This window comes from Capsella rubella, unplaced genomic scaffold (assembly GCF_000375325.1).
Source record: "Capsella rubella cultivar Monte Gargano unplaced genomic scaffold, Caprub1_0 scaffold_5, whole genome shotgun sequence".
Taxonomy (NCBI): Eukaryota; Viridiplantae; Streptophyta; class Magnoliopsida; order Brassicales; family Brassicaceae; genus Capsella; species Capsella rubella.
Window position 1 is genome coordinate 6,272,085 of NW_006238919.1, and position 27,145 is coordinate 6,299,229.

At 35.5% G+C, this 27,145-nt stretch overlaps 8 protein-coding genes across 12 annotated transcripts; 5 read left to right on the forward strand and 3 right to left on the reverse strand.

Annotated features, from left to right (window-relative positions):
- The first annotated feature begins 930 nt into the window (after nucleotides 1-930).
- LOC17886670 (UPF0725 protein At3g44770) lies at nucleotides 931-2,904 on the forward strand. Its single transcript, XM_023782577.1, has 7 exons — nucleotides 931-1,090; nucleotides 1,247-1,320; nucleotides 1,568-1,699; nucleotides 1,802-2,000; nucleotides 2,120-2,235; nucleotides 2,311-2,394; nucleotides 2,488-2,904. Exons 1-7 carry the CDS (start codon nucleotides 970-972, stop codon nucleotides 2,719-2,721), a joined length of 960 nt encoding a protein of 319 aa, XP_023638345.1. The 5' UTR covers nucleotides 931-969; the 3' UTR covers nucleotides 2,722-2,904.
- A 519-nt stretch (nucleotides 2,905-3,423) lies between these two features.
- On the reverse strand, nucleotides 3,424-4,949 carry LOC17885697 (putative F-box/FBD/LRR-repeat protein At5g22670). Its single transcript, XM_023783125.1, has 3 exons — nucleotides 4,533-4,949; nucleotides 4,040-4,465; nucleotides 3,424-3,726 (listed from the first exon to the last, which is right to left on the reverse strand). The coding sequence occupies exons 1-3, from the start codon at nucleotides 4,947-4,949 to the stop codon at nucleotides 3,424-3,426; spliced, it is 1,146 nt and encodes a 381-aa protein (XP_023638893.1).
- Nucleotides 4,950-6,783: 1,834 nt separating this feature from the next.
- On the reverse strand, nucleotides 6,784-9,505 carry LOC111830558 (splicing factor U2af small subunit B). Of its 3 annotated transcripts, none has more exons than XM_023782973.1 (6): nucleotides 9,231-9,505; nucleotides 8,748-8,834; nucleotides 8,572-8,653; nucleotides 8,352-8,478; nucleotides 7,825-8,265; nucleotides 6,784-7,008 (listed from the first exon to the last, which is right to left on the reverse strand). In XM_023782973.1, the coding sequence occupies exons 1-6, from the start codon at nucleotides 9,465-9,467 to the stop codon at nucleotides 7,002-7,004; spliced, it is 981 nt and encodes a 326-aa protein (XP_023638741.1). In that variant the 5' UTR covers nucleotides 9,468-9,505; the 3' UTR covers nucleotides 6,784-7,001. The 3 variants fall into 3 exon arrangements, with proteins under 3 accessions (XP_023638741.1, XP_023638740.1, XP_023638739.1); XM_023782972.1 differs by having other exon boundaries at nucleotides 6,784-7,704; XM_023782971.1 differs by having other exon boundaries at nucleotides 6,784-8,265.
- A 167-nt stretch (nucleotides 9,506-9,672) lies between these two features.
- LOC17884946 (MATH domain and coiled-coil domain-containing protein At3g44790) lies at nucleotides 9,673-11,422 on the forward strand. Its single transcript, XM_023782881.1, has 4 exons — nucleotides 9,673-9,866; nucleotides 9,957-10,117; nucleotides 10,202-10,524; nucleotides 10,735-11,422. The coding sequence occupies exons 1-4, from the start codon at nucleotides 9,769-9,771 to the stop codon at nucleotides 11,185-11,187; spliced, it is 1,035 nt and encodes a 344-aa protein (XP_023638649.1). The 5' UTR covers nucleotides 9,673-9,768; the 3' UTR covers nucleotides 11,188-11,422.
- Nucleotides 11,423-11,899: 477 nt separating this feature from the next.
- Nucleotides 11,900-13,672, forward strand: LOC17884925 (MATH domain and coiled-coil domain-containing protein At3g44800). The gene is made up of 4 exons (XM_023782882.1): nucleotides 11,900-12,031; nucleotides 12,138-12,286; nucleotides 12,392-12,684; nucleotides 12,973-13,672. Exons 1-4 carry the CDS (start codon nucleotides 11,931-11,933, stop codon nucleotides 13,444-13,446), a joined length of 1,017 nt encoding a protein of 338 aa, XP_023638650.1. The 5' UTR covers nucleotides 11,900-11,930; the 3' UTR covers nucleotides 13,447-13,672.
- Nucleotides 13,673-13,891: 219 nt separating this feature from the next.
- LOC111830533 (MATH domain and coiled-coil domain-containing protein At3g44790-like) lies at nucleotides 13,892-15,204 on the forward strand. Of its 2 annotated transcripts, XM_023782884.1 has the most exons (5): nucleotides 13,892-14,010; nucleotides 14,103-14,263; nucleotides 14,347-14,624; nucleotides 14,731-15,057; nucleotides 15,121-15,204. In XM_023782884.1, exons 1-5 carry the CDS (start codon nucleotides 13,892-13,894, stop codon nucleotides 15,202-15,204), a joined length of 969 nt encoding a protein of 322 aa, XP_023638652.1. The 2 variants fall into 2 exon arrangements, with proteins under 2 accessions (XP_023638652.1, XP_023638651.1); XM_023782883.1 differs by having other exon boundaries at nucleotides 14,731-15,204.
- Nucleotides 15,205-18,708: 3,504 nt separating this feature from the next.
- LOC17885508 (DDT domain-containing protein PTM) lies at nucleotides 18,709-25,634 on the forward strand. Of its 2 annotated transcripts, XM_023782103.1 has the most exons (10): nucleotides 18,709-19,875; nucleotides 20,300-20,983; nucleotides 21,196-21,410; nucleotides 21,528-22,114; nucleotides 22,296-22,575; nucleotides 22,761-22,885; nucleotides 22,974-23,443; nucleotides 23,531-23,559; nucleotides 23,893-24,432; nucleotides 24,530-25,634. In XM_023782103.1, the coding sequence occupies exons 1-10, from the start codon at nucleotides 19,085-19,087 to the stop codon at nucleotides 25,381-25,383; spliced, it is 4,575 nt and encodes a 1,524-aa protein (XP_023637871.1). In that variant the 5' UTR covers nucleotides 18,709-19,084; the 3' UTR covers nucleotides 25,384-25,634. The 2 variants fall into 2 exon arrangements, with proteins under 2 accessions (XP_023637871.1, XP_006292624.1); XM_006292562.2 differs by having other exon boundaries at nucleotides 21,196-22,114.
- An 860-nt stretch (nucleotides 25,635-26,494) lies between these two features.
- Nucleotides 26,495-27,064, reverse strand: LOC17887166 (SKP1-like protein 16). The gene has a single exon (XM_006292535.1). The coding sequence runs from the start codon at nucleotides 27,062-27,064 to the stop codon at nucleotides 26,495-26,497; it is 570 nt and encodes a 189-aa protein (XP_006292597.1).
- Nucleotides 27,065-27,145: the final 81 nt, after the last annotated feature.

Below are 27,145 nucleotides of genomic sequence, written 5' to 3' on the forward strand. Positions count from 1 at the left end.
AAGCTAAAGAAACCATCTTCATTATTTTACATTGGATGTTTGTTTCTTTCTCATATATTCATGTATATTTATTTTAATTTCAAAAATATGTAATTTTTTAACAAAATAAACTTTTTGTTATATAATTATCAAACCAATTTGTAAGACATTCTTTTAAGAATAATGATCCTTATATTTAGTTTGTGATTCAACATGTAATAATATAAACAACATTATAATTTTTGTAAACTTTGAATTTTATACTTTATTTCCTATGTAAAAAACAATTTGATATTCAATTTTCTATCTATTATATATACTACAACGATGAAAGATATAATTAAACCTAGAGATATAGCTTAAATTAAGAGGAATATAAAAACAAATTAAAAAAATAAAATTATTCTTTGGGAATTTTTTAAGGTTTCTCCTTATTGGTCCATTTAGCATTTATTTTTAATTATAATATTTATTTTTAATTAAACCAAATATCTAACACATTTAGTCGTATACTTTAATTCATACTTGAAATCCACACTTTACTATTAAATTGTAACTTAAATTATATAACCTTTCAATTGACTATTTGTTTCTTCCATTCAATTTCAATTAACACACTATAAAATATAATTATAACTACTCTAATTTAGTTATTTCAGAATTATAACTTACATCATATTTTATCCTATAAATACTCATTTTTATATCCTCTTTCACCATATATGATATTCTCAATATCCTCATTCACCATATATAAACATTAAAATTTATTTAATCTATTTTTTACAAGTAATAAATAAATTAAAATAATTAAATAAATATACAACTGCGCGGGTACATTACCTAGTTGGATTAAAATTACAAAACTTTCCAAAAAATAATAATTTATCAATTAATACACGTGTCTTAGAGAGATCTTACCAAACGAAAAAAAAAAAAATCCAAAAAAAAAGTTCAGAATCCCTATGATTGAAGCTTTGGATCTCGGCAATGGCGGATGTTCTACGGCGGCTGTTGGATAGTGGAAAGTTATCTGACGAGAAGTGCCACTCGATTTTGCTTGGATTGGGTAATCTTGTCGACGAATTGTATTTACCCAAAAACGAAGAGGAAGAAGAAAAAGCCGATGAATTGTATTTATCCAAAAACGAAGAAGAAGAAGAAGAAGAAAAAGTAAAAGAAGAAGAAGAAGAAGAAGAAGAAGAAGACATAAATGACTTCGTACAATTTATTTTATCCGAAAACAGAAAAGAAGAAGAAGAAGAAAAAGTCGAAGGATGGACTTCTGAGGAAGAGGAAGAACTTGACGAAGAATACTATCGCCAAGTTAACGAGTCTCTGGTACACTCTCTCTCTCTCTCTGCTTTTGATTTAGGATTTGGAATTTGGGATTTGGGTTCTATGTTTACTCTTTACCAAGGAAAGGTTTTGTTTTTAGCAAAATTTCGATACAAAATTGGCTGTAGAGTTCAGCTTTCATGTCTCTGCATTTGGATTTGGTATTTTAGGTTCTGTGGTTTGGGATTTTCTAGGAAAGCTGAACATTATATCTTACACCAGAACTGTAATATATTGGAATTGGCTGTAGGGTTTCGATATTGATGGCAATGTTTGTATCCCATCATATGGAATCTCACCAGTCTTTCTAGGCGATCGTAAACCCTGTAGCGAAATCGCTCTTTGTGGCCGTTTGGGAGTTCATTGCTTCAACATTGAACAGGTTTAGTGTTGCCCTTTTACCTGACTTGTGGCTTTGAGTATTCATTGATAACTGTGGAATCTTGTTTCTGATTCTTTTTTTTTTTGGTTTCAATCTTTGTAGGGGAGGAAGTTGCAGTATATGGGCATACCCAAATACAACATCCAGTATTCTCTTGCTATGTCTTACTATATAACAGTGGAGGTGAAGGATCTTGCAGATAATTCACCACACACTTTTCAGACCTTGGTCACAGTCTCTAGGTACAGAGACCAATTAAGAGTCTATACTGAATTTTGCAGAATCAAACCCGAGACACCTGGTAACTCTATTAGTATAGTGATTTTAATCCTCTAATGACAGAGTATGTTATACTTTGAGATATAAAAGCATTTTAAAGTTGTACCTGAAAAGTTTGAATGTGTGTTCTTCACATTGTAGGGGAAGGGTGTGTCTCTCTGCTTGATGATCGTGCAATCGATAAGTTTTACAAAGGGTCTATGCCCGATTTCTTGTCGAAAGCAGGAACTGGTGATGATAAGCTAAGATTCTACGAGGTAAGTAAACTGTGTTATGTGTTTGAAAGTAACGTTCTTGTATGAAATTATTTGAAGATGTGTTGTCTTTGACAGGTTCAGGAGCAGGACATATGTGAATATGATTGGCTACGTCTATATACTGAATTTGCACTTTTCTCCTTCTGGAGATATAATGTGGTACTTGAGAGTGGAAAACTTATAGCATGTTTGCGTGTAGTCTTATTATATCTTTGGCAGTTTTGTTGAACTTTAGTAAGCTTGTTTTTGCAGGATGGATTTGACTCTTGTTTGCCTGTGGAGATCAAGAAGATAGTTGTGGAAACTTGTGAAACTCATAGAGAGCCGCGTCTGAAGCTTAAGTCGAGTAATGCCATATTCCACATTAACTTCAGCGCCAAGAGTTGCGACTACAAATCGGTTGTAAGGAGAACCATGGATGGGATATCGGGACATATCATTCTCGAAATTAGTAGCTGCAGGGTCGATCAACCAAGCTCTGCCTGAACCGCTTAATTTAGTACTAGGAAAGAAGAGTCTTTAAGCCGCCTAATTTTCTGATTTTCGTCGATTAATGTTTCCGAACGGCTTTAGTTTTTTTATCCGTTAATGTGGCCACAACTTATTTATGCTCTGGATGTACTTTGTTTCTCATCTCATCTAATCTTATGAATGGTTTGTCTGTGTACATTCACTGGTTCATAGACATTTTGGTTTTTTCAAAAGGGATACCAATTTATAGATTGAAACATATTACTGGTACAAGAGACCTACAGAAGAAAGAAACACAAAACGATACAGCAACACTTGGACAACAAGTGGCTTTAGGAATGAAACAAATCAAACTAAGTATGAAGGCACAAGTCTTGAGAGGGCGAGATTGGTTTGCTCCCTTGAGAGAGTATCAAAGCCTACACCTAATTGGATTCTTGATGTCCGCAATAAGAGCAGCTGATGGTCGAGAGGAAGAGTTATCATGCCTTGCATGAAACCGTACGTTGTTAATTATGTTTCACAACCATAAAAACCAATCCTTGAAGCATAGATTCATCTACAAGTTGATCTTCACTTTGGTCCGTGATAATCAAGCCATTAGCAATCCATCTTTTCTTTTTACTCAGAAACGAAACAACAACAAAAAAATCAAAAGCAACATAGACGCATAATAATATACTTTATGAGAGAAAACTTGAAACACAATCTCTTCAATCATAGTTTCAGCATCGTCTCTTCGAGTCCAACAACATTGACTCGACACGCACTAGAGCATCTTCGGAACCTTAGAATTTCCATGAAGATGATATACTCTTCTTTCATCGTACCACCGGCCACTCGCAGAAAAAGTTTCTTGAGAAATCTTGAATTCTCGAGGAAATACTTTATCAGTTCCATTTCTACTCGAGTTCCACGAATTGGCGTTTTCATCTCGACACTCTCTAGGCTTGAAAACAAACACCAAGGCACATATGAGATACTTATTTGCTTTTTCTTCTTAGTGCAACCATTAAGCTCCTAAAAATACCACAAAAAGAAACAAAAGTATAAGATGGGTAGGATAATCTTTGATGTAAACAAAACTAAGTAACCAAGAAAACGCGTACTAAGATGAGGGATTTAAGATTCGGGCAGCTCCACAGAAGGATTGGCAACATTTCCTAATCCGCAGCCAAGATTTTAGCATGCAAATGAGAGATGTTAGGAAAGTAAGGTAGGGTTTCTAGTTTCGAGTATTGATAAATAACCTAGAAGGAAAACAAAAGAAGTGCATTAAGGAATATAATTAATTGATTCATTGAACATGATTAGAGTATATGTACCTAAGTACCTTAAGAGTTTTCCAACATATGATCATGTCATGGACACTTGAGATCATGTTGAGGAAATTACGAATAAAACTTCTCTTTCCCGAGTCATTTGGATCCAAAACACCTTTCACATTGAAGTCAACAGCGATATCTACCTTGGCAGATGGACACAAGTTGTATATGGTGAAGCTTGAGGATTTGTTATCTTTAAGACTCAAATACTTGAGTCTAGGCGAATAAATCTCAACTTCACACTTCTCAACGTCCTGATGGTTGGTAAAACTAACATCGCGAACCAGATTGATACTACTTATTGTGTCAGAGAACACACGTATAGCCTTCAAATCATTTTGAACTATGCTCAAATCCTCTAGAACTGGACAAGACGCGATAAGTGTCTCTATCGCCGCATGATTTGTGAACCGAACTCCTTCTAGATGCATTGTCTTGAGACGCGGTAAAGAAACATGGTTCAACTCAAAAAAATGCCACGTAACAAAGCTTCAAGTATACCAAAGTCTTGCAGACAAATAGACTAATTGGCAGAAGCTCAAAACCATTACATCTCCTAATCTCAAGATGTTGAAGTTTACGTGTAACAGCTTCATCCACCCATGAGTTGATAGCCAAGGGATCACTCCTCTCTCTCTTAGAAGTAAGCTTTAGCTTTACAATAGGTGACACAACAGAGAACTCAACGAAGCTATTGACAAAATTCACAAAGGAACTATAATCCGAGAGTTCATAGTCAGCAAGATCTAACCCGGGAACCGAACGCCAAACTGATCTCCATCTAGTAGACAAAAGACTTGTCTTAACAACATCTTTTGTAGACAGATTCAAGAGTATCTGACCAAGAATAGGATCTGGTAATGAACTTATTCGATCTTCCCTTATACTGATAGTCTGATACGATACATTCTTTTGCATTTGTTTTGTATCTCTTTACCAAAAAGAAACATCTCCACAACACCTTATTCTGCAAAATCATGCAACATCAAAAAAAAAAAAAAAAAATGTTTCTATGGTTACCAATATAATCCTATAAGATATGTTCATATCTCCATTATATATTCTTTAATCTCATCATATGAATCTAATAGATCATTCTTCTATAGTATCTACTTGTTTATTTAAATTAATACCTTGGCTTCAACAATGAGTCGATGGAGTCCACGAGCTTTTGTATTGATTTTTTTTCTTTTATTTATTATGAGTTGAATCTAAATGTCCTCATATTATGTATTTATATGCAAACATTACCAAAGAAATTTGTCAACATAATAATATACAAATTCTAAAGTCAAGATAAAATGAAATGCAATCTTATGTTTTTAGGTATCAGATTAAAGTTTTGTAAATTCGAAGTCAAATAGTTTTTGTTTTAGTTAGATTTTTGGCGGGTTATTTTGTTTTTGTTAACGAATTAATTATTTAACATCTTGAATTTATAAATTACTATATTTCTCCCAAAATGTTATAGGATGCAGTATTAGTGTTGACTTTTATCATTTATACCAATTTGTAGTTTGAACAAAAGTTTTTGCATTGCAAAATTTATATATGTCAACATAATAATATCCAAATTTTAAAGTCAAGAAAATGAAAAGTAATCCTATGTTTTTAGGTATTAGATTAAAAATTTGTAAATTCAAAAAGACGAATATTTTTTTATTTTAGTTAGACTTTTGGCATGTGATTTATTTATGTTAGTGAGTTATTTTGGCTGGTTATTTTGTTTGTGTTAACGAATTAATTATCTAACATCTTGAGTTTATAAATTAGTATATATTTTCCCAAAATGTTAATGGATGCAGTATTAGTGTTGACTTTTATTATTTATATCATTTCGTATTTTTAACAAAAGTTTTTGCATTGCAAAATTTATATGTCAACATAATAATATCCAAATTCTAAAGTCAAGAAAATGAAAAGTAATCTTATGTTTATAGGCATCAGATTAAAAATGGGTTAGTTAAAAGTATGTGCTCAAATAAATGGAAAACAAAAAGGAAGGAGTTAATAAATTGAAAATTAGTTTTTTTAATGGGAGAGAGGAGAAAATACGTGGCTATCCCTATACTAATTTAGTTGCAAGTTCAGGATGTAATGATTATTTTTTATACAAATCTCTGACAAGATCCAATTGTGCAGAGGTACCAATGATGATGCGCTATATAGATTATTATCGGATAACTAAGTTGCATATATAGATTGTTATCTAATATGTTATCTGATAATTAGATCGTTATCAATTATGTTATCGGATAATTAGATTGTTATCAAATAATGAAATTCTTATAAAACGATAATAAAGTATAAAACTCAACAAAAATGCAACACAACTGAATCCTTAAATATGATACATTTAGATAAGGGATAACACATTAATTAGTATAATATTTTTGTTAATACGTGTGGATATTATCGGATAACGAAAAAGTTATATGTTTAGGTGAGAGATAAAGAGTAGAGAGAAAGATATAAGAAGAGAACGAGAATCGATGTTTATTTGTTTATCTAAGTGATAGATAGGGGTAAAAACGTCTGGAAAAAAGAAAACTAAATATTGAGTTATGGTTGTTAGATATTTAATTAATTGGTCAACTGAGGCTATCAAATATAAATACCATTAAAAATTTGTAAATTCAAAGTCAAAACAGTTTTAGTTAGTTTCAATTGTGGGATAATATTTATTTCTCTTAATGAGTTATTTTATTTTTATTACTTATATCTTGGGCTTAGTATTATTATATATTTATCATGTTGGATTTTGGACATAGTTTATGCATTTATAAATCATACTAAACTTTCCAACGTACAAATATTATCCATACAAAGCCAAGAACAAGTCTGAAAATTGAAAACACAAAAGACAAAAAACAAATCTTCAAGCCACCATCAGACCTGTCTGAAACAAAGTTTGAATCCACAAGACCTAGCATCTGCATATCTTTTTAAACACAAATCTTCAAGCCACCATTAAAACCTGTAAAACAAATTCCGCAGATTGTTAACAAACCTTTTTTTACGCACCTATCATTCCTATAAGGCCAAACCTGAACCTGCAAAAATCTTCACAAAACCGTAAGCATACAAAAAAACCAAAGCCAGAGAGAGAGAGATGGGGGAAAAGTAAGAGTTGGGAGATTAGATGACCAGAACCAATACAGAGACTTATGGTTGCATTCGCTCTATTCCCAACTTGCACTCGTCATATTGCCCTGACTGTAACAAACAAAGTTCTACATGCACTACATATAACTCACACCGGAACAGAACAAACACACACAATGATCAACTCAATGACACTATGACTATGAGCAACAAACAAAGTTCTACAGTACTACATCCAATTCATAAACAAACTGAGCAATAAACACAATGACTACAAGTGAAGTATGAACCAACCCAAGAAACCACAGAGAAATGCATTCTTTGTTAGTACCTAATTACAGAACCGAGCATATTAAAACCTTGAAGCTTTTTAGAACGGTTTCACAAATGCACCACACAAGGTAAGGGTGGTTCACACTATAGCAGGGCAATCAAGCAAGCAAGCACATGCAAGGACTACTAATAATACCACATACATGAGTTTCCCAAGAGAAATTGTCAGCAACCAATCAATGTAACTAAGCAAACTAATTAATTTTAATCACAGAGTATCTGACCCTGCACAAACCTGCACAGCGGAAAATGGGCTGTGAGCTATGTGTATTGAATGATGTAACACACTAATACCTAACTGAAATCTACCTATATAACATTGACGAGATGTATCGGAAGGAAAATTTGCACTGACCAGATATACTTAGTGGTATCCACAGCCTTCTTGTTGCAAGGACCCTCCTGATGATAGTCTTCCTTCTTCATGTGCCCATCACTGCAATTTTCATTTCCCCTGTTTATTGCATTTTCCTGCTCTTCTTTCTCCCTGTTCCATTGCTCAATCTTGGCACGTCTTTCCTCACTCCCTTCCCTAACAGGACTTCTCTGTCTCCTTCCACCAGGACTTCTACTTCTGCTCGTACTCCTCCTTCCTCTTCTGTGGTGAGGACTATTGCTCCTGTGTCTTCTACTCCTGGTACGGCTCTCACTATCATCATCATCATCCTCGTGCCTTCTACTGCGGCTACGCCTTTCATGAGAGCGATCTTCATGACTACGATGCCTGTAAGGGCTCCTACTTCTGCTATGACTATGCCTGTTCTTGTATCTTCCATATAACTGCCTCCTCAATCCCCTGCCAAATCAAATTGATGAACAAGTGAGTCCAAGTACAATAGCAAAATAACTATGCAATAAATGAAAAATGAGCAAACATATGACCTGCTAATGCTTTTAAGGTGCATAAAGTTGCAGTATCCACCACGTTTGCAAGTATCTTCCTCATACTGTCGACAAGTAGCTTCACGGAAGTCAGTGACAGGAGAGAAGTCAACAATGATTGGACGACCTGTGTTTCCAAATGATCCAACAAGTTAGACCAACGCAAAAGCCTGAAAATCAAGAAAACTTCTTTAAACACAACATCGAAGTGATAAACAACCTGCATAGAATCTTCCTTGAAGATTGCGAAGCGCATATCCTGCTTGCTCTTCTTCTCGAAACTGCACATACACATTACCAACCTACACCACAAGATTCAAACTATTATTATCATTAACTTCCATGAAATATAAAAAATGAGAGAATGCTTTGCTAGTATCTCAAAAAAAAACTTACCATATGGTCAGAGAGATTGTCACAGATGTTCAAACTCTCAATCTCACCATATTTGTTCAGCTCCTCAAACAGATCTTCATAAAAGTCCTGCAAAATTCACAATCACATACAATCATCTCCAATTACTTAATCAACACCAAATCATTCATCCACAAGGATACAACAAGATAGCTAACCAAAATCGAAGCATACTTCACAATCTTCAAGAACATATTAAAAAATCCCTAAAATAACACTCAATTCGCACAAAATCCCAAAAATTCAAAATCAAGTTAACCTTAAATTCAATCTCCTGGAGGAAAAAAAAAAGATAGCTAACAAAAATGAAAGCATACTTTAAAATTTTCATGAAAATATCCAAAAAAATCTCTAGAAAAATCACTCAATTCGCACAAAATCTCAAAAATTCAAAATCCAATAACCTTAAATTACATCAAATTATTCCCAAATTCAATCTACTGACGAAGAAAAAGAGTTACCAACCTCGAAGTGTTCCTGAATCTTACGGGGATCGATAGGGTTACCATGAACATCAACACCAGGTGTGATCATATCGGGACGCTGATACATGTTCGAAAGGAGAAGCGTAGGGCTGATGCTTGGCTTGGTGTGGAGACGCGAGCATCGATCACCGTGACGGCAAGCGCCGATTTTGAAGTAGAAAGGACAATTCACTCGATCCTTCTCTGTTCCGAATATAGATGCTAAGTGCTCCGCCATCTCCGAATAGCTTTGTGAAAAAAACACGAAACTCTTCTTCTTCTTCTTTGAATAAAGGTCTAGATGTTTCTAGAATAAGGTTTAGGTGAGTAAATTACGATTTTACCCCTTCTTGTTTAACTATTTCCAAAACCAACCACAAAACTTATTGGGCCGAAGCCCATGACCCATAATTAAAGAAGACCAGGGACACGAGTAGGTTCGACACAACAGTGCCAGTGCCACTCTGGTTATAGGGTTTCGTTGGTCGTCTTCAAGCTTTGATTGTTTTGGTTGTGGTACTTGTGAGGATTCGTCTTCAATGGGGTATAAGAAGTTCACTTGGGTGATTAAAAATTTCTCATCTTTGCAACCTGGGTACATTTGTTCTGATGAATTTGTGGTCGGTGGCTGCAAATGGTAAGAAGAAGACAACTTTCTCTACATCTAATGTTTTTTGTCCGTCCAGTACATCCATTGTTTTCTATGGTGGTTTTGTATTACTTACAGGTATCTTAAGGTCTATCCGAAAGGATTTCGAAATGATAGTTATATGTCTATGTATCTAGTTGTTGCTACTCGTGACACTTTGCCTCATGGATGGAGAAGATACACAAGATTTCGTCTAACTGTAGTAAATGAACTCTCTGATAAACTCTCCCAACGAGTAGGTGAGTCTATAAGGTTTGGATTTTGTGAATTATGTGTTTTGTTTTTGAGTTAGATCAGTTCTTATTTGTTTTTCGTGTCTACAGAAACAGAACGATGGCTTGATCAAATGCGTTCTTTTGATGGGTTTCAAAAATTGCTCCTCCTTGAGAAACTTAATGCTGAAAAAGGTGGATTTCTTGTGAACAATGAAGTCAAGATTATTGCGGAGCTAGATGTTGTTAAAGTTATTGTTAAGGTAGATGTTGTTGAAGTTATCAGGAAATTAGATGTTTCAAAGGGATCTCAAGAGGTAAAACAACCTCTGAAAAAGATGAGGCTAAATGGTGATGATGGTGCCGTGTCTAGTCATTTGCACAAGGAGACTTCATCAGTAGATGTCAATGGGTTTCAAGTTCTTCCTTCACAGGTATCAAGTTCATAAACTTCTTAGAAGCTTTGACTTATCATTTACTTCTTTGTTGTTGTTGTTTATGAATTTATCGGTAGAACGTATCTTGATACAGAGGAAAATGTAGGGAAAAAATGGTATCTTTAAAAGTCTACCAATCAGGCTAGGTATATGTATACAACTTTACAGATGAGTGTATACTTTAGTCATTCTTTTTTACAACTGCAGGTGGAATCTGTGAAACTTATATTCGAAAAACACCCAGACATGGCGATAGAGTTCCGAGCAAAGAACCAAGATCTTAGGACTTCATGCATAAATGTTCTCCTCAGCCTAATCAAGACTTTGTGCCAATCACTGCAAGACCTTTCCATTGATGACCTGAGCCAAGCAGAGCAAGCACTAACGTACTTGATATGTTCCGGCTTTAAGGAGGATTGGCTGGAGCGTAAACTGGAGGAAGTGAAGGAAAAGAAGATCGAAGAACAGTTTAGGAAGACTCGGGTGCAACACTTAGAGGAAGAAGTGAAGGTCTTTAAGAAGAAGTGCTCAGAGACAGAAGAAGAACTGAAGGACTTGAAGCAAAAGTGCTCAGACACAGAAGCTCTGCTGGAGAAAGAGAAGAAAAAGGTGTTGGATGCTGCCAGGGCTCCTTCCCTTACATTGAATGATGTTATCTGATGACTTTGGTTCTACTAGGTGTTAGTATATTCATTTGAGTCTAGGTTCAAAATTAATATAGGAAGCTAGAGACTTTTGTGTTCTGTCTACTGGAAACTCTTATATTTTGTAAAGAGCTAATCTTTTTGTGAAAGATAACTTGCTTGAACTAGGATTTTGTTAGTGGTCTCATTCATGACTATGTAAACGGTATGTTCAGTTATTTTCGTAGCTTATTAAGCAAATCAATTCTTAACTTAGGTCTTAAACCGAGTTTAAAGCTGTTTTTAAGCTTGACATGTAGAGCCATTAATGAAGTTAGAACATCATTAATGTAAACACTAATCCCACTAATGAAGAGCTTACATGATTCCATTTCTCGTTTCTAAACCGAGTTTAGTTTTATAAAGTTACAATTCATAATAAGGAAAACAACAATTCCTATCAGCAAAAAAAAAGCTTTCAAAGTTGTTTTTGTAGAGCTATGTTTTAAGTTGCTTGTTCATTTACTTGAAAATCTTCTCTAGTACTGTCTGTCTTATAGCTCATAACATGGTCATTATAAGAAGACTAGCTTCCTACCACATTCCACAACAGTGAATCAGATTGCACCAAGGAGGAAATTGGGCTATATTACTTATGTTAAATTGGGCCAAAATGGAAAGTTGGGCCGTAAACCCATAAGTGAAGAACACCAAACGACAGACACAACACAACAATGCCAGTTGCAACTCTCACTCAAGGGTTTCGTTGGTCTGTCTTCAATGGGGAATGAGAAATTCACTTGGGTGATTAAGAATTTCTCATCTGATTCTGAATCTAAGACAATAGTGTCTGATAAGTTCGTGATCGGTGGCTGCAAATGGTAAGAAGAAAACAACTTTGTTAATCTCTGATGTTGTTGTGTTTCTTGTCCAATATAGGTTTATTAGAACATTCTCCATTGTCATCTATGGTATTTTTGCTTGCAGGTGTCTTGTGGCTTTTCCTACGGGAAATCAATTTCCTAGTCATTTGTCTCTGTATCTGATGGTAGCTAGTTATAAAACTTTGCCTTGTGGATGGAGAAGACACACAAGATTTAGCATAACTGTTGTAAATCATCTCTCTTCACAAGAAAGTGAGTTATATAAGGCTTTGAACAAAGTAAAGTTCGTATTTTTTTAATTGGGTTTTGGTGTTTGTTTTGAGTTAGATCACTTTTAACTTTTCGTGGTGTCTATAGAAAAAGAAGATTGGTTCGATGAATACAATCCTCTCTGTGGGTATTCAAAAATGCTTCCCCTTACCAAACTTAATGCTGAAGAAGGTGGTTTTGTTGTGAATGATGAAGTCAAGATTATTGCAGAGGTAGATGTTCTTGAAGTTATTGGGGAATTAGATGTTTCAGAGGAATCTCATGAGGTCGAACCTCTGAAAAGGATGAGGTTAAATGGTGATGATGGTGCGGTTTCTAGTCATTTGGACAAGGAGACTTCATTAGTAGATGTCAATGGGTTTCTAGTTCTTCCTTCACAGGTAACAAGTTCATAAAGATTCAAACTTTTTAGAATCGTTTTGTTTGATAAGGTCTGGTTTTGATAAATTATTCATAACTAATCTGATTCAAACTCATGAGATTTATCATATCCTTCTTTGTTGTTGCTGTTTTGAATTTATCATTAGAGCACACCTTAGTACAGAGAAATTGAGAAAATGTAGGGGGGGGGAAAGTGGTGACTTTGGAGTCTACCATTCAGTTTAATGGATATGTATGCAACTATACATATGACTGTATACGTTATTCATCCTTTTTTACAACTGCAGGCGGAATCTGTGAAACGTATATTCGAAAAACACCCGGACATGGCATTAGAGTTCCGAGTAAAGGACCAAAATATGAGGACATCATGCATAAATCTCCTCCTCAACATAATCAATACATTATGCCAGTCACTGCAAGACCTTTCCACTGATGACTTAAGCCAAGAAGAGAAAGTATTAACATACCTGAAAGATTCGGGCTTTAAGGTGGATTGGTTGGAGCGTAAACTGGAGGAAGTCAAGAACAAGAAGATTGAAGAGCAGTTCAGCAAGACTCAGATACAAGTAGTAGAGGAGAAGCTGAAGATCTTTAAGCAGAAGTGCTCAGAAATAGAAGCTCTACTGGAGAAAGAGAAGGAAGAACTGAAGGACTCGAAGCAAAAGTGCTCAGACATGGAAGCTCTGCTGGAGAAAGAGAAGACAAAGGTGTTGGCTGCTGCCAGAGCTCCTCCTCTAACTTTGGATGATGTTGTCTGATGACTTTTGTTCTGTAAGGTGTAAGTATGTTCTTTTGAATCTGGTTTCAAATTTAACATAGGAAGCCAAAGACTTCTGTGTTCTGTATATAGTAAAGTTCTGTAAAGAGCTAATCTTTTTGTAAGGATGACTCGCTTCGACTATGATTTTGTTAATTGTCTCATTCGTGACTATGTAAATGAAATGTTCAGTTATAATCAATCAAATCTTTAACTTTGGTCTTAAACAGAGTTTATTTTTATGAAGTTACAATTTATCAAGGTAAAATACTAATCCCCTCTGCAAAAGGCATGAAAACATTAGTGGCCGAAATGGTGAATTGGGCCGTTAAGTCCAATATTCATAATCCATAAGAGTCAAGAAGACAAAGCGACGCAAGCTTGGTTCCATTTGAGTGTCTCGTCTCTAAGCTTTTGATGATAGTTTCGTTGCTACTTGCAAAGAAATGGGTAACGAAGAAGCAGCTGATAAGAGATTCACTTGGGTGATTAAGAACTTCTCATCTTTGGAATCTGCGTGCTTGACCATTCATTCTGATGAGTTTGTAATCAGTGGCTGCAAATGGTAAGAAGAAGACAACATTCACTATGTTGTTGTGTTTCTTGTCCAGTATAGGTTTATGAGAACATCTATCACTGTTTTGTTTTTGTTTGCAGGCGTCTTATGGCATATCCTAAGGGATTTAAGGATGGTAGTTATTTGTCTCTGTATCTGATGGTTGCTACTCGTAAAAATTTGCCTTGTGAATGGAGAAGGCACGTGAAATTTCGCCTAACTGTTGTAAATCAACTCTCTGATGAACTCTCCCAACAACGAGGTGAGTTCATGTTTTGTGAGTTCTATATATGTTTGTTTTGAGTTAGGATCAGTTCTAATTTTTATTTTTATTGTTGTCTATAGAAACAGAACAATGGTTTGATCGTAATGCTACTCTCTCTGGGAATCATAAAATGCTTCTCCTTAGTAAACTTTATGCTAAGAAACTTGGATTTCTTGTGAACGATGAAGTCAAGATTGTTGCTGAGGTTGATGTTCTTGAAGTTATTGGCGAGTTAGATGTTTTAGAGGCATCTCAAGAGGTAACTCAACCTTTAAAAAGGGTAAAGCTAAACGAAGATGATGGTGCTTCAGTAAAGGAAAGCATTAATGTCAATGGGTTTCAAGTTCTTCCTTCACAGGTAATGTTTGGTTATATATATGGGAACAGATTTGATCACTACTGATAGCTTTGAGGCTTCAAACTAATGATATGTGTGTTTTTTTGGATATGTGTTTCTACTGAAGGTGGAATATTTGAAACGTATATTCGAAAAACACCCGGACATGGCACTAGAGTTTCGAGTAAAGAACCAAACTATGAGGACATCATGCATTAATCTCCTCCTCAACGTAATTGAGACGTTGTGCCAGTCACTGCAAGACTTTTGTATTGATGACTTAAGCCAAGCAAAGAAAGCATTGATGTACCTGAAAGATTCGGGATTTAAGGTGGATTGGTTGGAGCGTAAACTGGAGGAAGTAAGGGAAACAAAGATCGAAGCGCAGTTTAGTAAGACTCGGATGCAAGAACTAGAGGAAGAGCTCAAGGTGTTTAAGAAGAAGTGCTTAGACATTGAAGCTCTACTGGAGAAAAAAAAGGAAGAACTGAAGAACTTGAAGCAAAAGTGGTTAGACAAAGAAGCTATGCTGGAGAAAGAGAAGACAAAGGTGTTGGCTGCTGCTAAAACTCATACTCTAACATTGGATGATGTTCTCTGATTACTTAGGTTCTACTTGGTGTTATTTGCTTTTGAATTTAGGAAGCTATATATTGGAAAGAGGACTCCTTGGAGGCTTGGACTAGGACTTTGTTAGTTATCTCTTTCATGACTATGTAATAGTGTTATCGCCGGCAAAGATTAAGCTACGAAGTGCACTTTTTAATGTTCATTTATAATCTTAGCTTATTAAGTGAATAAAAGCTTAAGTTTAGTCTTAAACTCCCAGTTTTACTTTTACGAGGTTTCAAAATTTAGAGTCCTAACATAGGAAGCTAGAAAGACTTATTTCAGAAATGGAAGTATAGCTTCTTCCAACATCATTGATTGTGCTTTTAGCGATACGAGAGATAATGGAAAGTACTGATCAAATCTACTAACAACATTTTACCATATAGAGTTAGTAACTGTCTCAATCAAACTACACCAAGTGATCAGAGTAACTCATGCATTTTTCATTATAGCACGTAATACGTATGCAAGAACATTAGAGGCAGAATGTAGAACGTATTTCTAGTTTTTTCTTCATACTTTCATGTAATTTTGCTCAGCAAACAAGTTTTGATTATACACTGTTCAGAGGAATGTTGACAAGTATATTATAGCCATAGTTCATTAGTGGCTATCCCCAAAATTAGCTTCAAAGGTGATGTATATATATACGTACATGCATTATTATGCCAAATGAGCATACCCATTAGTGGCTATCACTGTTTCTTTTTCTTATTACCAATCCTTTACATTCACATATATAAGAATCAGTGAATGTGAATGTGAAGGTTAAGGTTTTGGTATAGCTTCTCACCAGACTACACAACCAACAAATGCGTCATAGTTACTGCATGCCAACTCTTCAATTTACAAAAGTCAATGCAGTTTTAACGAACATTTTCATGGAAGCTAGAATATATTGCTATCAATCTTATACTATGCAAGTTTTGATCAGTTATTATTATTATTTTTATGAAAATGTAAAACATTGTCGTTCAACTAAGTCGAAACTTATATATTTTTTTAAAAAACATATTCAAATTTTGTTTTCAATCAAATAAAAGGTATTGCTATAATATTTTAAAAAAATATATATATATATAAATAAAAGTTTATAGCACACCATTTATTCTTTTTTTGCATTCAAAATCATTTTAATTTTTTTTTAAAAAACATATGTAGATTTATTAATTATTACAGATTATAAGAATTGTTACAAAAATAATTTACCATATGCAATTCCTTCCGACCCTATTCGATCACTATTAACAACACTTCTTTTGCTGATATTGAATGTCTCCTTCTCTACGCTAACTTTGGACACCATCTTCTCCTTCAATAGTTAGAATCACGGCGAACAGCTCTAATTGCGCATCACTAGAGATCTCGTGTAATTTGTCTCCATTAATCTACAGAAATATTAATAAATCGCGCTATCTTGGACTCGAACTCTAAATTTCTTGGTGTAAAAGCATTACTAAACCTTTGGTCAACACTCAACGCCATTGGGTCAAGGTGCTTGTAAAAAAAAAACATTTTAATTATGCATCATAATTTTTGAAAAAGACAAGCTAAAAAAATTGTACCGAACTAATGTGATATACGAGTAAACAACAACACTTTACATAACATGTCTTAAATATATATATACACACTACTAATCCCTTATTCTCTCCCGCCACTTGCTTCTTTGTATTTTCTCCAAACGCGAAAATAACTAATCACAAAGCGTAGTATTGAAAACGGCCGATAGAGAATATAAACCCGACCCGAATAGCGAGTTAGCTCTCCCACACATTATCGTGTGTTATAGTATATTACTAAAACGAGTAATGCTTTTTTTAATTTTCCCAACTTTGAATTCTCGTCTCTTTTTGTTTTCTAACGGTCGTTTTATTTTATTCAAGCGTATATTATTTTCCAAATTGTAGTTTATAAAAGTGTTTTAATTTGTTTCCTATGTAATTTTTAGTAACATAAGTTGTTGTCTCCATTTTCATATTCTTCTCCATGTCGACTCTTATCATTTTAGCTTATTTATGATTATTGATGGCACATTCTGTTATTTTTATTGTGATTATGATATATTATGTAACACTTTAAATATAAATTACTATTTTTTGTTTTATCAATTATTTTATTTATATTACTTTTTGTGATAAATCTTCTAATGTTGAAAGTTGTGTTTTCTTCGTTGTATTTTTAACCATATAATTTTTTTTGTCTTTTGTTATATGAATGCATCAAAATTTAGGTGATATTTTTTTAGTTGGTTCATGGATGTTGAGTATGTTTGATCCAACAAATTATTACAATGGGAACCTAAGGTTTTGCAGGGGGAAAAAAACATTATTCACTATATCGAGGATTGTAAGTTATTTTGATAGTTAAGCATTTTTTTTGTTTTCTTCTTTACAGATTCATATTTTAAGAAATTTTAATTATAACCATTTATCACTTCATTTGATACAATAACCTTCATGACTTCTATTGATAAACTGAACTTTAGAGTTTGTCTTTCGTTTCTATTTTTCAGTTTTTTTTTTTTTGCCATAGACCAATTTCGTAGGCTATACAATTTTGTAAACCCTAAACAATTTTTTTTTTAAAATGAATTTTACATTCTTAGTAAAAATGATGCATTCAAAGGCTTTTAACATGGCCAATATGAGTCTAATAGAAGACTCTGATATACAAATTTCAAATTTATTTTATTTACTTGATTTATAGAAAGTGTTAATAATGTATCTAGTTATCAAGAAAAAGAAAGTCTTTTGTGTATTATCAAAATTCTATTATATTTATATGGGAGTTACAAATCTCACTTTTGGTTTATCTTGTAAGAAAACCTAGAAATTTATAAATATTTTATTTGATCATTTTCAGTTCTATAAATATAAATCTTGAAAATGTAGCGCTTATGTAGATTTTTAAAGATTAATAGTCGTATTATTGGTCATTTAAACAGTTTCATATATAAACTAAAAAAATGTACAAGATGACATGAAAAACTGTCAACATTTTGATTGAATTCTTGGTTAAAACATATATTTATTATTTGCTAAATTAAACTAATTTTCTTTCACTAATCAATTTTGAAATTGATAATTTCTTGATGAATATCATCAAAAAAAAGTTTTGTGCATATTTATCTTTATTATTGGTTATTCTGGTTTTGTTTTTTCGATTTTACTTTCAATATTTTTGTAATTTGCTTTGTTAACTTTTCACTAATCTGGTAGTTTATTCTGACACGTACGATTACAGCATCTCCAGCCCATAGATTTTGACACGTCATCCGTACATTGTAGAACGCAGGTGAACACGTGCTGTACCAGAACATTCCTCCTTTCGTGCATATACGTTTCGAGAAGAAAAAAAAAAAGTCAAATTCCATTTTTCAAAAATAATTTAAATTTAAAACGGGTCACGGCCCAATAACCCGAAAACCGAGTCGAACTCGCTCCGTAATAATCACAAATAATCTCTGCCATTGTGTGTGCGTCGAGGTTCGTTTATCTTTCTCGACTCGATTAGGGCTCTTCTTCTTCTTCTCTCTCAGAGTTCTCGTTCTCGAACTGCATCATCAATGGCGGCGTTTCAATTCTAGCAAGTGTTCATCAATCTCTTCGCATCTTTTATAATCCTCCTTCTCTCTGTATCAATCTTAATCACTCGGTAGAGCAAAACAAAAGGATTTGAGTTTCTTTGCTTCTTCCTGAATGATTCATCTCCGGGTTGTAGTACTCTCGTAGATCTGGTTACGATTTTGGTGTTTTGTGATTCGAATTTTATGGTGATAGGGTGAGGTTTTTGGGAACCGTACTGGGTGTTTTGGATTGATTCCAATTTTAGGGAATTGATTCGGATCTAGCTTAGGGTTTGTTTCGATGGAAACGAAGGTTCCTAGACCTAGGGGAAGACCTAGGAAACGCCAGAGATTAGAGGATGATAATCGGAAATCGAAAGGGAAGAAACAGCAAGTTTTGGAGGTAGAGCCGGCGGTGCCTGTATCGTTACTTGGTCGTCATGTGCTGAAAGATTTTGATGAAAATGGAGCTTTTCTAGGCAAGGTAGTGTCTTATGATACTGGGTTGTATAAAGTGGAGTATGAGGATGGTGATTGTGAGGAAATGGAGAGTGGTGATCTTCGTCGTTTAATTATTGAGGATAGTTACTTGGATAATGAGCTACGCGTTAGAAGGAATAAGTTAGATAAAGTTATACTGAAGAGGGAGGAGAAAAAGAAACGAAGTTCTCAGGAGAGCAAAGTGGTTGAGTTGCCAAATCAAGTTAATGGAGTTCAGGCATCTGAGGCAGATGTTGAAGATGGTGATTCGTATAGTGACTCAGATTTGTCTGAGAGTGAAGTTAAGAGAGGTTCGGATTTTGACAGTGAGGCTACTCTTGTTGCAGCGGTGGATTTGCCTCCTTCTTCAGGGACAATTGGTATCCCAGAGGAGGCTGTGGCACATCTCTTATCTGTATATGGGTTCTTAAGGTCATTTAGCTTTCAGCTGTATATCTGCCCATTTGAACTCAATGATTTTGTGGGAGCGCTGAATTTCCCGGGACCAAATTCTTTGTTGGATGCTGTTCATGTGGCCTTAATGCGGGCGTTGAAGGGTCATCTTGAGAGACTTTCCTCAGAAGAGTCTGATTCGGCTTCAAAATGCTTGGAGTAAGTGTAGACAAATTATTAATTTTGGAGGTTTCTGGTTTGCTTTCCGGATGTTCATAACTTATGTTCTCATCTCTTAAGCCTTTTCTGGTTTCGTAGCATAAAAATCATCTTACAAACTAGCACATTAGATCATTGGGTTAGGTAGGTTTCTGAACTACAAAGAATCTAGGTCTTTGTATATTGACGGCGGGTTTTTTTATTAGTTATTTCCTTTCAAGCTCAGGAATTGGGTTTAAGCTTTAATGCGTAGTCAGGCAAACCTTTTATAGCTGTTAGTAGGAAAAGTTATTGGCTGTGGCTATAATGAACCTGCAAGTTTAGTATATTTTGCCAGTGCAAATGGTCGAAAGAGCTTATTTTGGGATGCCTTACCTCTTTAGTTGATAGCATTTCACTGATTTTGTTGTTTTTCCATCTGCAGGTGCATTGATTGGAGCTTGCTCGATGTGCTAACTTGGCCTGTTTATTTGGTTCAGTACTTTGCTGCGATGGGGCATGCTAGTGGGCCTCACTGGAAAATTGTGAACAAATTTGTTGTGGAAATGGAGTATTATTCCTTACCTGTTGGGATGAAATTGAAGATCTTGCAAATTCTCTGTGATGACATCTTTGATGTAGCAGATCTAAGAGGTGAAATAGATGCCCGCGAAGAATCTGAATTTGGACTTGATCCTGATAGAGATGCCTCGGGTATTCCTGAGATTGGACCTAGACGGGTCCACCCCAGATTCGCTAAAACCTCAGCTTACAAGGATAAAGGGGTTATTGATAGCTCAACAAACGAGTTTAAATATTTGGATTCAAGAGGTACTGAAGGGGTTTCGAATGAAGTTAGCTCAGATGTCGATGGAAACAGCGATGAATGTAGGATTTGTGGAATGGATGGCACTTTGCTTTGTTGCGATGGATGTCCTTTAGCGTATCACTCAAGATGCATTGGTGTGGTAAAAATGTATATACCAGATGGGCCATGGTTTTGTCCAGAGTGCACCATTAACAGAAAGGGGCCGAAGATTGCTCATGGAACCTCACTTAGAGGAGCAGTACAGTTTGGAATGGATCCACATGGGCGACTCTTCTTGGGTACTTGCAATCACTTAGTCGTGTATGTTTTCGATGCCTCATTCGCACATATTGTTTTTTGCAGTTATTGGAGTTAGCTGATCTTTCAAACTATGCCCCTGCTACATAGTTTAAGATTCATTACTTCCTAGGAAAATAGTTGCTAATTGGTTTTAGCCAGCATTAAGCTGGTTTGCTTGGATTTGCTTGTTCTGACACTGATGAGCATTCTCCTTCTTGCATCTTAAATAACAGGCTAAACACATCTGTCAATGGAGATGAAGTTGTCAAGTACTACAACGCCAATGACATATCAAAAGTTGTACAAGTGCTTTTATCTGCATCAAATCATACACCAGAATATCTAGATATTTGCAAAGGGATCACCCAATACTGGGATCTTCCTGGATGTATGATCTCCTTGAAGGAAGGGGACATTGGTTTAGCTCAAGCAAAGGATAAAGAGAATGGTATGGTTTCAGAGATGACTAAGTCAGATAGTGCAAATTTTTCCAGTAGAAATCATACTCAGACTGTGTTCGATATCCCTGTATCTGCTTTGGGTAATACCTACAATGCTGTTACAGGAAGTTCAAGTGGAATACAGGGGAAGAAATTAGCTGTTGGTGTTACATACTTGGGTTTATCGTTTAAACCCCATGCATATAATAATCATTACACAAATGGAGAACTGGCTGTATCTGCGGCTGCCAGTTTGGCCGTCCTATCATCAGAGGAAACCCATGAACCTGACCTTCGCAAGTACAGTAGTGCCAGGAAAGCTGCATCAAATAACATCTTAGTGCAGATGAAAGCATTTTCATTAATAGCCCCACGTTTCTTTTGGCCAAGTCCTGATAAGAAGGAGATTACGAGGGAAAGATGTGGTTGGTGTCATTCTTGCAAACTCACATCTGCAAGCAAGAGAGGATGCATGTTAAATGCTGCTGTATCGGGTGCCACTAAGGGTGCGACAAAGATCTTCAGTGGTCTATTTCCTCTAAAGAATGGGGAGGGAGTTCTTTCAAGTATTGCAGCATATATTCTATATCTAGAGGAAAGCCTGCGTGGCCTGATTGCTGGCCCTTTTCTCAGTGAAAGTCCCAGAAAACAGTGGCGTAAGCAGGTAGAGGAAGCCACCACATGCAAAGCCTTAAAAGGACTCTTACTTGAAGTGAGTAGTTCTTTATAATAAGTTTCTTGGTAAACGTCGGAACAGTCATAGATTTTATCTCTCTGGATTAAAAACTTGTTTGTCTACACTAATGTGTGATATACCAAGCATTTGTTTTCTTGTTACATTTGGTCTATCTTGGTCTCATCTCCACAATTTGGTTTGTCTATCTTGGTTGCAGCTTGAGGAAAATATCTGTGGTATTGCTCTGTCAGGCGATTGGTTTAAACTGATGGATGACTGGTGGATAGAACATTCTATTTTCCAAAGTGCTCCAGTTACTGTTGGCGTTACACAGAAACGTGGACCTGGTAGGAAAAGGCAAAAGAACCAGGCTGAAGTTACAGCTGAAGGTTACGATGATGATAGCTTTACATGGTGGCGAGGAGGGAAGTTATCAAAAGTTATTTTATTGAAAGCAGTTTTGTCACAGCTGGCAACAAGGAAAGCAGCCTGGCAAGGTATACTTTTTACTTGTTTGTTTACGTTTATGTGCAACTAATTTTACCTATTCATTAAGCATGTGGAAAGTTTATTTGGTTTTTAAATCGCTTCTGATGCTACCAGTGTAGAAATCTTATTCCACGCCACTAAAATGGTTTTCAGGTACACTAATTTTTTTTTTTTTTTTTTTGTTGCTTGTTAGGGGGTTCGAAAAAGATTCCTGGATTTAGTTATGGTGATGCTTCTTACATCCCAAGAAGAAGCAGACGGTCTAATTGGAAAGCTGCTGTTGAAAGTAGCAAGAACATATCTCAGCTCGCTCTTCAGGTTTGTGTCTATGTTCTGTGATTATAGTTGCTATTTTTTATAGGTATATTTGATATATTTCTGAGACCCAGTCAAACGTTTGGGTCAGGTAAGATATCTGGATATGAATTTGAGGTGGAGTGAACTTGTACGGCCAGAGCAAAATCTCCAGGATGTCAAAGGTCCAGAGACAGATGTTGCCATATTTAGAAATGCTCGTATATGTGACAAAAGGCTTAGTGATAACAAGGTTAGTTACGGAGTTTTCTTTGGAAATCAAAAGCATCTGCCATCACGCGTCATGAAGAATGTAATTGAGGTCGAGAAAACCCAAGATGGAAATGAAAAGTATTGGTTCCAAGAAACCCGTGTTCCCCTATATTTGATCAAAGATTTTGAAGAGAGTTTGCATAGAGTACAAATGCCTTCTTTAACCAAGAAACCATCCAATAAATTATCAAAGCTACAAAGAAAGCAGCTGAAAGCTTCCCGCATGGATATATTTTCATATATAGCCTCAAGGAGGGACAAGATGGAGAAATGTTCTTGTGCATCATGTGATCATGATGTTCTGTTGCGGTAATTATTGGTTTATTTACCTTTGAGTTGCCTGTTTTACTTTACTGTGTTATTAACTTTCTCTTCCAACTCTGTACATGTAAGCAGGGATACAACAACATGTAATGCTTGCCAAGGTACAATACTATCCTCTTACTGTTTCAATTTTTTGCATTTTCTCGTAACTAGAAAGTATAATATTTTTTCTAAGCTCTTCTTGGTCAAACGATGCAAATTACTGGTAATTGAATCACCAAACAGATTGGAATGCAGCCCTATGTTATCTTTTTCTATTGTACCATCTCATACCTGACAAAGAAGGATTAGTTTCACTGCTCCTCTGATAGAGTTTAGAGAAGAAAAAAAGGATTAATCACATGTTTGACAAGCGTGGGACTGTAAATTTCTGTTGTAGTATATCAGTATGTTTGTGCTTCAGCGTTGGATTGTCATATTTTGTTTCTTTTTAGGATTTTGTCACAAGGAGTGCACTTGGATGTCACAACACACAAATGGAAAAGTTGAAGTTCTGGTCACCTGCAAAAAGTGTTACTTTGCAAAAACTCGTTTTCAAACAAATATCAGTCACATACAATCGACAATACCCCAGCTCACGATCAACAGCAGACATCAAAACGCAATCACTCCAGTCATCAAAATTAAGCCTCCTAGTCAACAGATCAACGGACGACCTCAAAATTCAGTCACTCCAGTCATCAAGATTAAGCCTCCTAGTCAACAATTGCTATCCCAAAAACCACTTGAGAACACTTCAGGAGTCAAACAATTCACTCCTGATTCTTCTGTGACATCCAAGAGTAAACAGAAGACACTGTCCTGTGGAGTCATATGGAGGAAAAAGAACTTGGAGGACACAGGTGTTGATTTCAGGAACCAAAACATTCTCTTGGCTGGAAGTTCAGATAAACCCAGTCTGGAACCGGTTTGTGGGATCTGCCAACAGGCGTACAATCCTGGTTTAACATATATTCACTGCACAAAATGTGAAAGTAAGGAGATCATTTACTCAACGACAATTGTTTTCGAAGTGTAATTTCTTGAATGCCTCCAATGTTATCTTACTTAATATTTGAATCGTAAATGCAGAGTGGTTCCACACTGAAGCTGTTAAGCTCGAGGACTCACAAATTCCTGAAGTTGTTGGGTTCAAATGTTGCAAATGCCGTCGTATACGAACCCCTGATTGCCCTTACATGGATCCCAAACTCAAAGAACAGAAGCAGATCAAAAGATTAGTCTTTAAGAACCAGAAACAGAGGCAAGGAAATTCCGGGCTGGATTCTGATTCTGAAAGAATGTCTGATCAAAAAGACTCAAAACCTTCTACTCCGTTACCTGCTACACCTTTATACCCCCCTGATGACGTATTTATTCCAGAGGATGATCCTCTCCTGGTTTCAGTTTCCAAAGTCGAGCAAATTACACCCAGTAATTTCGATCTTGAATGGAGCACCACTTCTTTTGCGCCTGGACCCCAGAAGCTACAGGTTAGAAGGCAAGTGAAACGAGATGATTCTAATGTGGACTATCCCGAACCAAAGCCTATTGTGAAACCTGAAACAGAGGAGCAAGCTTTGCCTGTTCTCACAGAATGGGATTCGTCTGGTGAGCTACTCTTCGACTACGATGACATGGAATTTGAACCCCAAACCTATTTCTCGTTGACCGAGCTACTGACTGCCGATGACAGTGGTGGTGGTCAGTACGAGCAAAATGGCGATAAGGTTGTTTCAGGAAACCCTAAGGTCGAACCAACAGAAGAAGAAGACTGTGAAGATATGGGTCCATGCCAAAGATGTTCGCGAATGGATCCAACGCCTGATCTTTTGTGCACGGTTTGTGGATTACTAATACATTCTCACTGTTCTCCATGGGAAGAAGACCCATCATCCTTACCCGGAAGTAGTTGGAGCTGTGGTCAGTGCCGCGAGTGGCAGTAGCCGAAACGAAGATTGCGAGTCCCTCCCCAATTTTAACTTCCACATTCTTTTGTTACCCTTTGACACATATCTGAGGGGAAGATTGTATCCTCCTCGCTTGGCTTATTATGGCAGATGAGCTTGTAATTTTTTTTTTTTATCTTTCTTGGGTTAATGCTCGTCTACTTTATTTGTCTTCGTATATAGTGAGTGGATACATGTTTTCTTAATGTTATTGAGTTTGGTTCTGTGGCTTCGATATGCCTTCAATATTTATGACTTTCTTTCTCCATCTTCAATATGCTTCAATGTTAAGATATTGAAGACTATATCTCTTCGTATATAGCATTCTTATTGAGATTAGAACTCATAGGGAAGAGGAAAACTTCAGTATCTTAGCGCGGGAAGTTTATAATTTTGTTTTGTTAATTTTTTATTCATATTGTGATATTTTATTATCTTTTTAATTATTATCTTTCATACTCAAATTTGGATTAAAAACATTTGATTCAATTTATGAAATATCATTTTTGTTTCTTTCTATTATGTTATAAACTAATATTTCACTTTCAATTTTCCCTCTTTATAATTTCATATATACAATTACATCAATATTGTTTTATTCTACCATAAATTTAAAATTTACTTCCATTCTAAAACCCAGTAACATATTTAAAATTTTAAACTATGATACATTTAAAATGAAAGTTGAATTATATTATTACCACTAATAAAAAACAATTAAATTATTGTTTTTATTTTATTTTAAAATTTCATTTATTTTACATAATTTATTTTTATTTATATAAACTTTGTATTAATTAAATAAGTAACATAAATATGCACTAAATGAATGTTTTAAATTTATTTTAATGTCAAGACTTGGTTGTGCACAACATTATTTCTTTGTATAGATGCAACAAAAAAACCCCAAAATAATTAGGTATTTTCTTCCGGTGGATGAGGAAAAAAATTGGTTATATATAATATCCAAGAAAAGAAATAAACAACGAACCCGAAATCAACATCATAAATCCAAAACACCAAATCAAATATGGAGAAAAAAAGAAACCCTAAAAACCGACAATTAGAAACGAAAGTTAGGGTTTTGGATCATCCTCAAAAGTTAGGGTTAGGGTTGTGCAACATCCTCAAAAGCCCATGCGTTCTCCGCTCGAATCGTTTTCTCTTCTTCCTCAGTGAAATCGTTCTGGATGCCAAAGATTTCTCTAACTTGCTCTACAGACATGTCTTTGATGTGATCAGCAACGTTCTGACAAGTGAGATCAAGAAGTCCTTTCACGTTGAGATAGTTAGCAGCGAGAATGACTTGGAAGACGGTTTCCAAATCTAAATCCTGCAAGAAGCCTTTGTCAAAAGCCTCGACCTCCTCGAGCTTCTTGTCGGTATGAATATGATCATCTCCAGAGGCTGAAGCAGCATCAGCTTTCTTCTTCTTCTTCTTGTCTTCCTCGCTGTCTTCTTTATCATCAGCAGCATCATCTACATCGTTGACGTGTGTTTTGCAATACTCGACAACCATGGGGAGGATCTTTCCAGTAACGTTTTGAAGCGGGATTGGTTTATGGGCACAGTCGTCGTCGATCATGTGTCCTACGATCTGAAGTTTTCTCGCCACCGCTTCCTCAACTTCGAAAGTCTCGCCATCAGAACTCACCAACACAATCTTTTGGGAAGACATATTGTTTGAGAGAGAGAGAGAGAGAGAGAGAGAGAGAGAGAGAGAGTTGGTTTCTTATGAGAATATATGAATGAGAGACGA

Coding starts and splice junctions, on each gene's coding strand:
- LOC17887166 (XM_006292535.1), bottom strand. CDS start 27,064: ATGTCTTCCCAAAAGATTGTGTTGGTGAGTTCTGATGGCGAGACTTTC.
- LOC17885508 (XM_006292562.2), top strand. CDS start 19,085: ATGGAAACGAAGGTTCCTAGACCTAGGGGAAGACCTAGGAAACGCCAG. Junction 20,984..21,195: donor ACTTGCAATCACTTAGTCGT/GTATGTTTTCGA, acceptor CTTAAATAACAG/GCTAAACACATCTGTCAATG. Junction 23,560..23,892: donor AACATGTAATGCTTGCCAAG/GTACAATACTAT, acceptor GTTTCTTTTTAG/GATTTTGTCACAAGGAGTGC.
- LOC17886670 (XM_023782577.1), top strand. CDS start 970: ATGGCGGATGTTCTACGGCGGCTGTTGGATAGTGGAAAGTTATCTGAC. Junction 1,321..1,567: donor GCCAAGTTAACGAGTCTCTG/GTACACTCTCTC, acceptor AATTGGCTGTAG/GGTTTCGATATTGATGGCAA. Junction 2,001..2,119: donor AATCAAACCCGAGACACCTG/GTAACTCTATTA, acceptor TTCACATTGTAG/GGGAAGGGTGTGTCTCTCTG.
- LOC111830533 (XM_023782883.1), top strand. CDS start 13,892: ATGGGTAACGAAGAAGCAGCTGATAAGAGATTCACTTGGGTGATTAAG. Junction 14,011..14,102: donor GTAATCAGTGGCTGCAAATG/GTAAGAAGAAGA, acceptor TTTTGTTTGCAG/GCGTCTTATGGCATATCCTA. Junction 14,264..14,346: donor TGAACTCTCCCAACAACGAG/GTGAGTTCATGT, acceptor TGTTGTCTATAG/AAACAGAACAATGGTTTGAT.
- LOC17884946 (XM_023782881.1), top strand. CDS start 9,769: ATGGGGTATAAGAAGTTCACTTGGGTGATTAAAAATTTCTCATCTTTG. Junction 9,867..9,956: donor GTGGTCGGTGGCTGCAAATG/GTAAGAAGAAGA, acceptor TATTACTTACAG/GTATCTTAAGGTCTATCCGA. Junction 10,525..10,734: donor TTCAAGTTCTTCCTTCACAG/GTATCAAGTTCA, acceptor TTACAACTGCAG/GTGGAATCTGTGAAACTTAT.
- LOC17885697 (XM_023783125.1), bottom strand. CDS start 4,949: ATGCAAAAGAATGTATCGTATCAGACTATCAGTATAAGGGAAGATCGA. Junction 4,466..4,532: donor TATTTGTCTGCAAGACTTTG/GTATACTTGAAG, acceptor CCGCGTCTCAAG/ACAATGCATCTAGAAGGAGT. Junction 3,727..4,039: donor TATGTTGGAAAACTCTTAAG/GTACTTAGGTAC, acceptor TGGTATTTTTAG/GAGCTTAATGGTTGCACTAA.
- LOC17884925 (XM_023782882.1), top strand. CDS start 11,931: ATGGGGAATGAGAAATTCACTTGGGTGATTAAGAATTTCTCATCTGAT. Junction 12,287..12,391: donor TCATCTCTCTTCACAAGAAA/GTGAGTTATATA, acceptor TGGTGTCTATAG/AAAAAGAAGATTGGTTCGAT. Junction 12,685..12,972: donor TTCTAGTTCTTCCTTCACAG/GTAACAAGTTCA, acceptor TTACAACTGCAG/GCGGAATCTGTGAAACGTAT.
- LOC111830558 (XM_023782971.1), bottom strand. CDS start 9,467: ATGGCGGAGCACTTAGCATCTATATTCGGAACAGAGAAGGATCGAGTG. Junction 8,835..9,230: donor AGATTCAGGAACACTTCGAG/GTTGGTAACTCT, acceptor TGAATTTTGCAG/GACTTTTATGAAGATCTGTT. Junction 8,654..8,747: donor ACAATCTCTCTGACCATATG/GTAAGTTTTTTT, acceptor CTTGTGGTGTAG/GTTGGTAATGTGTATGTGCA.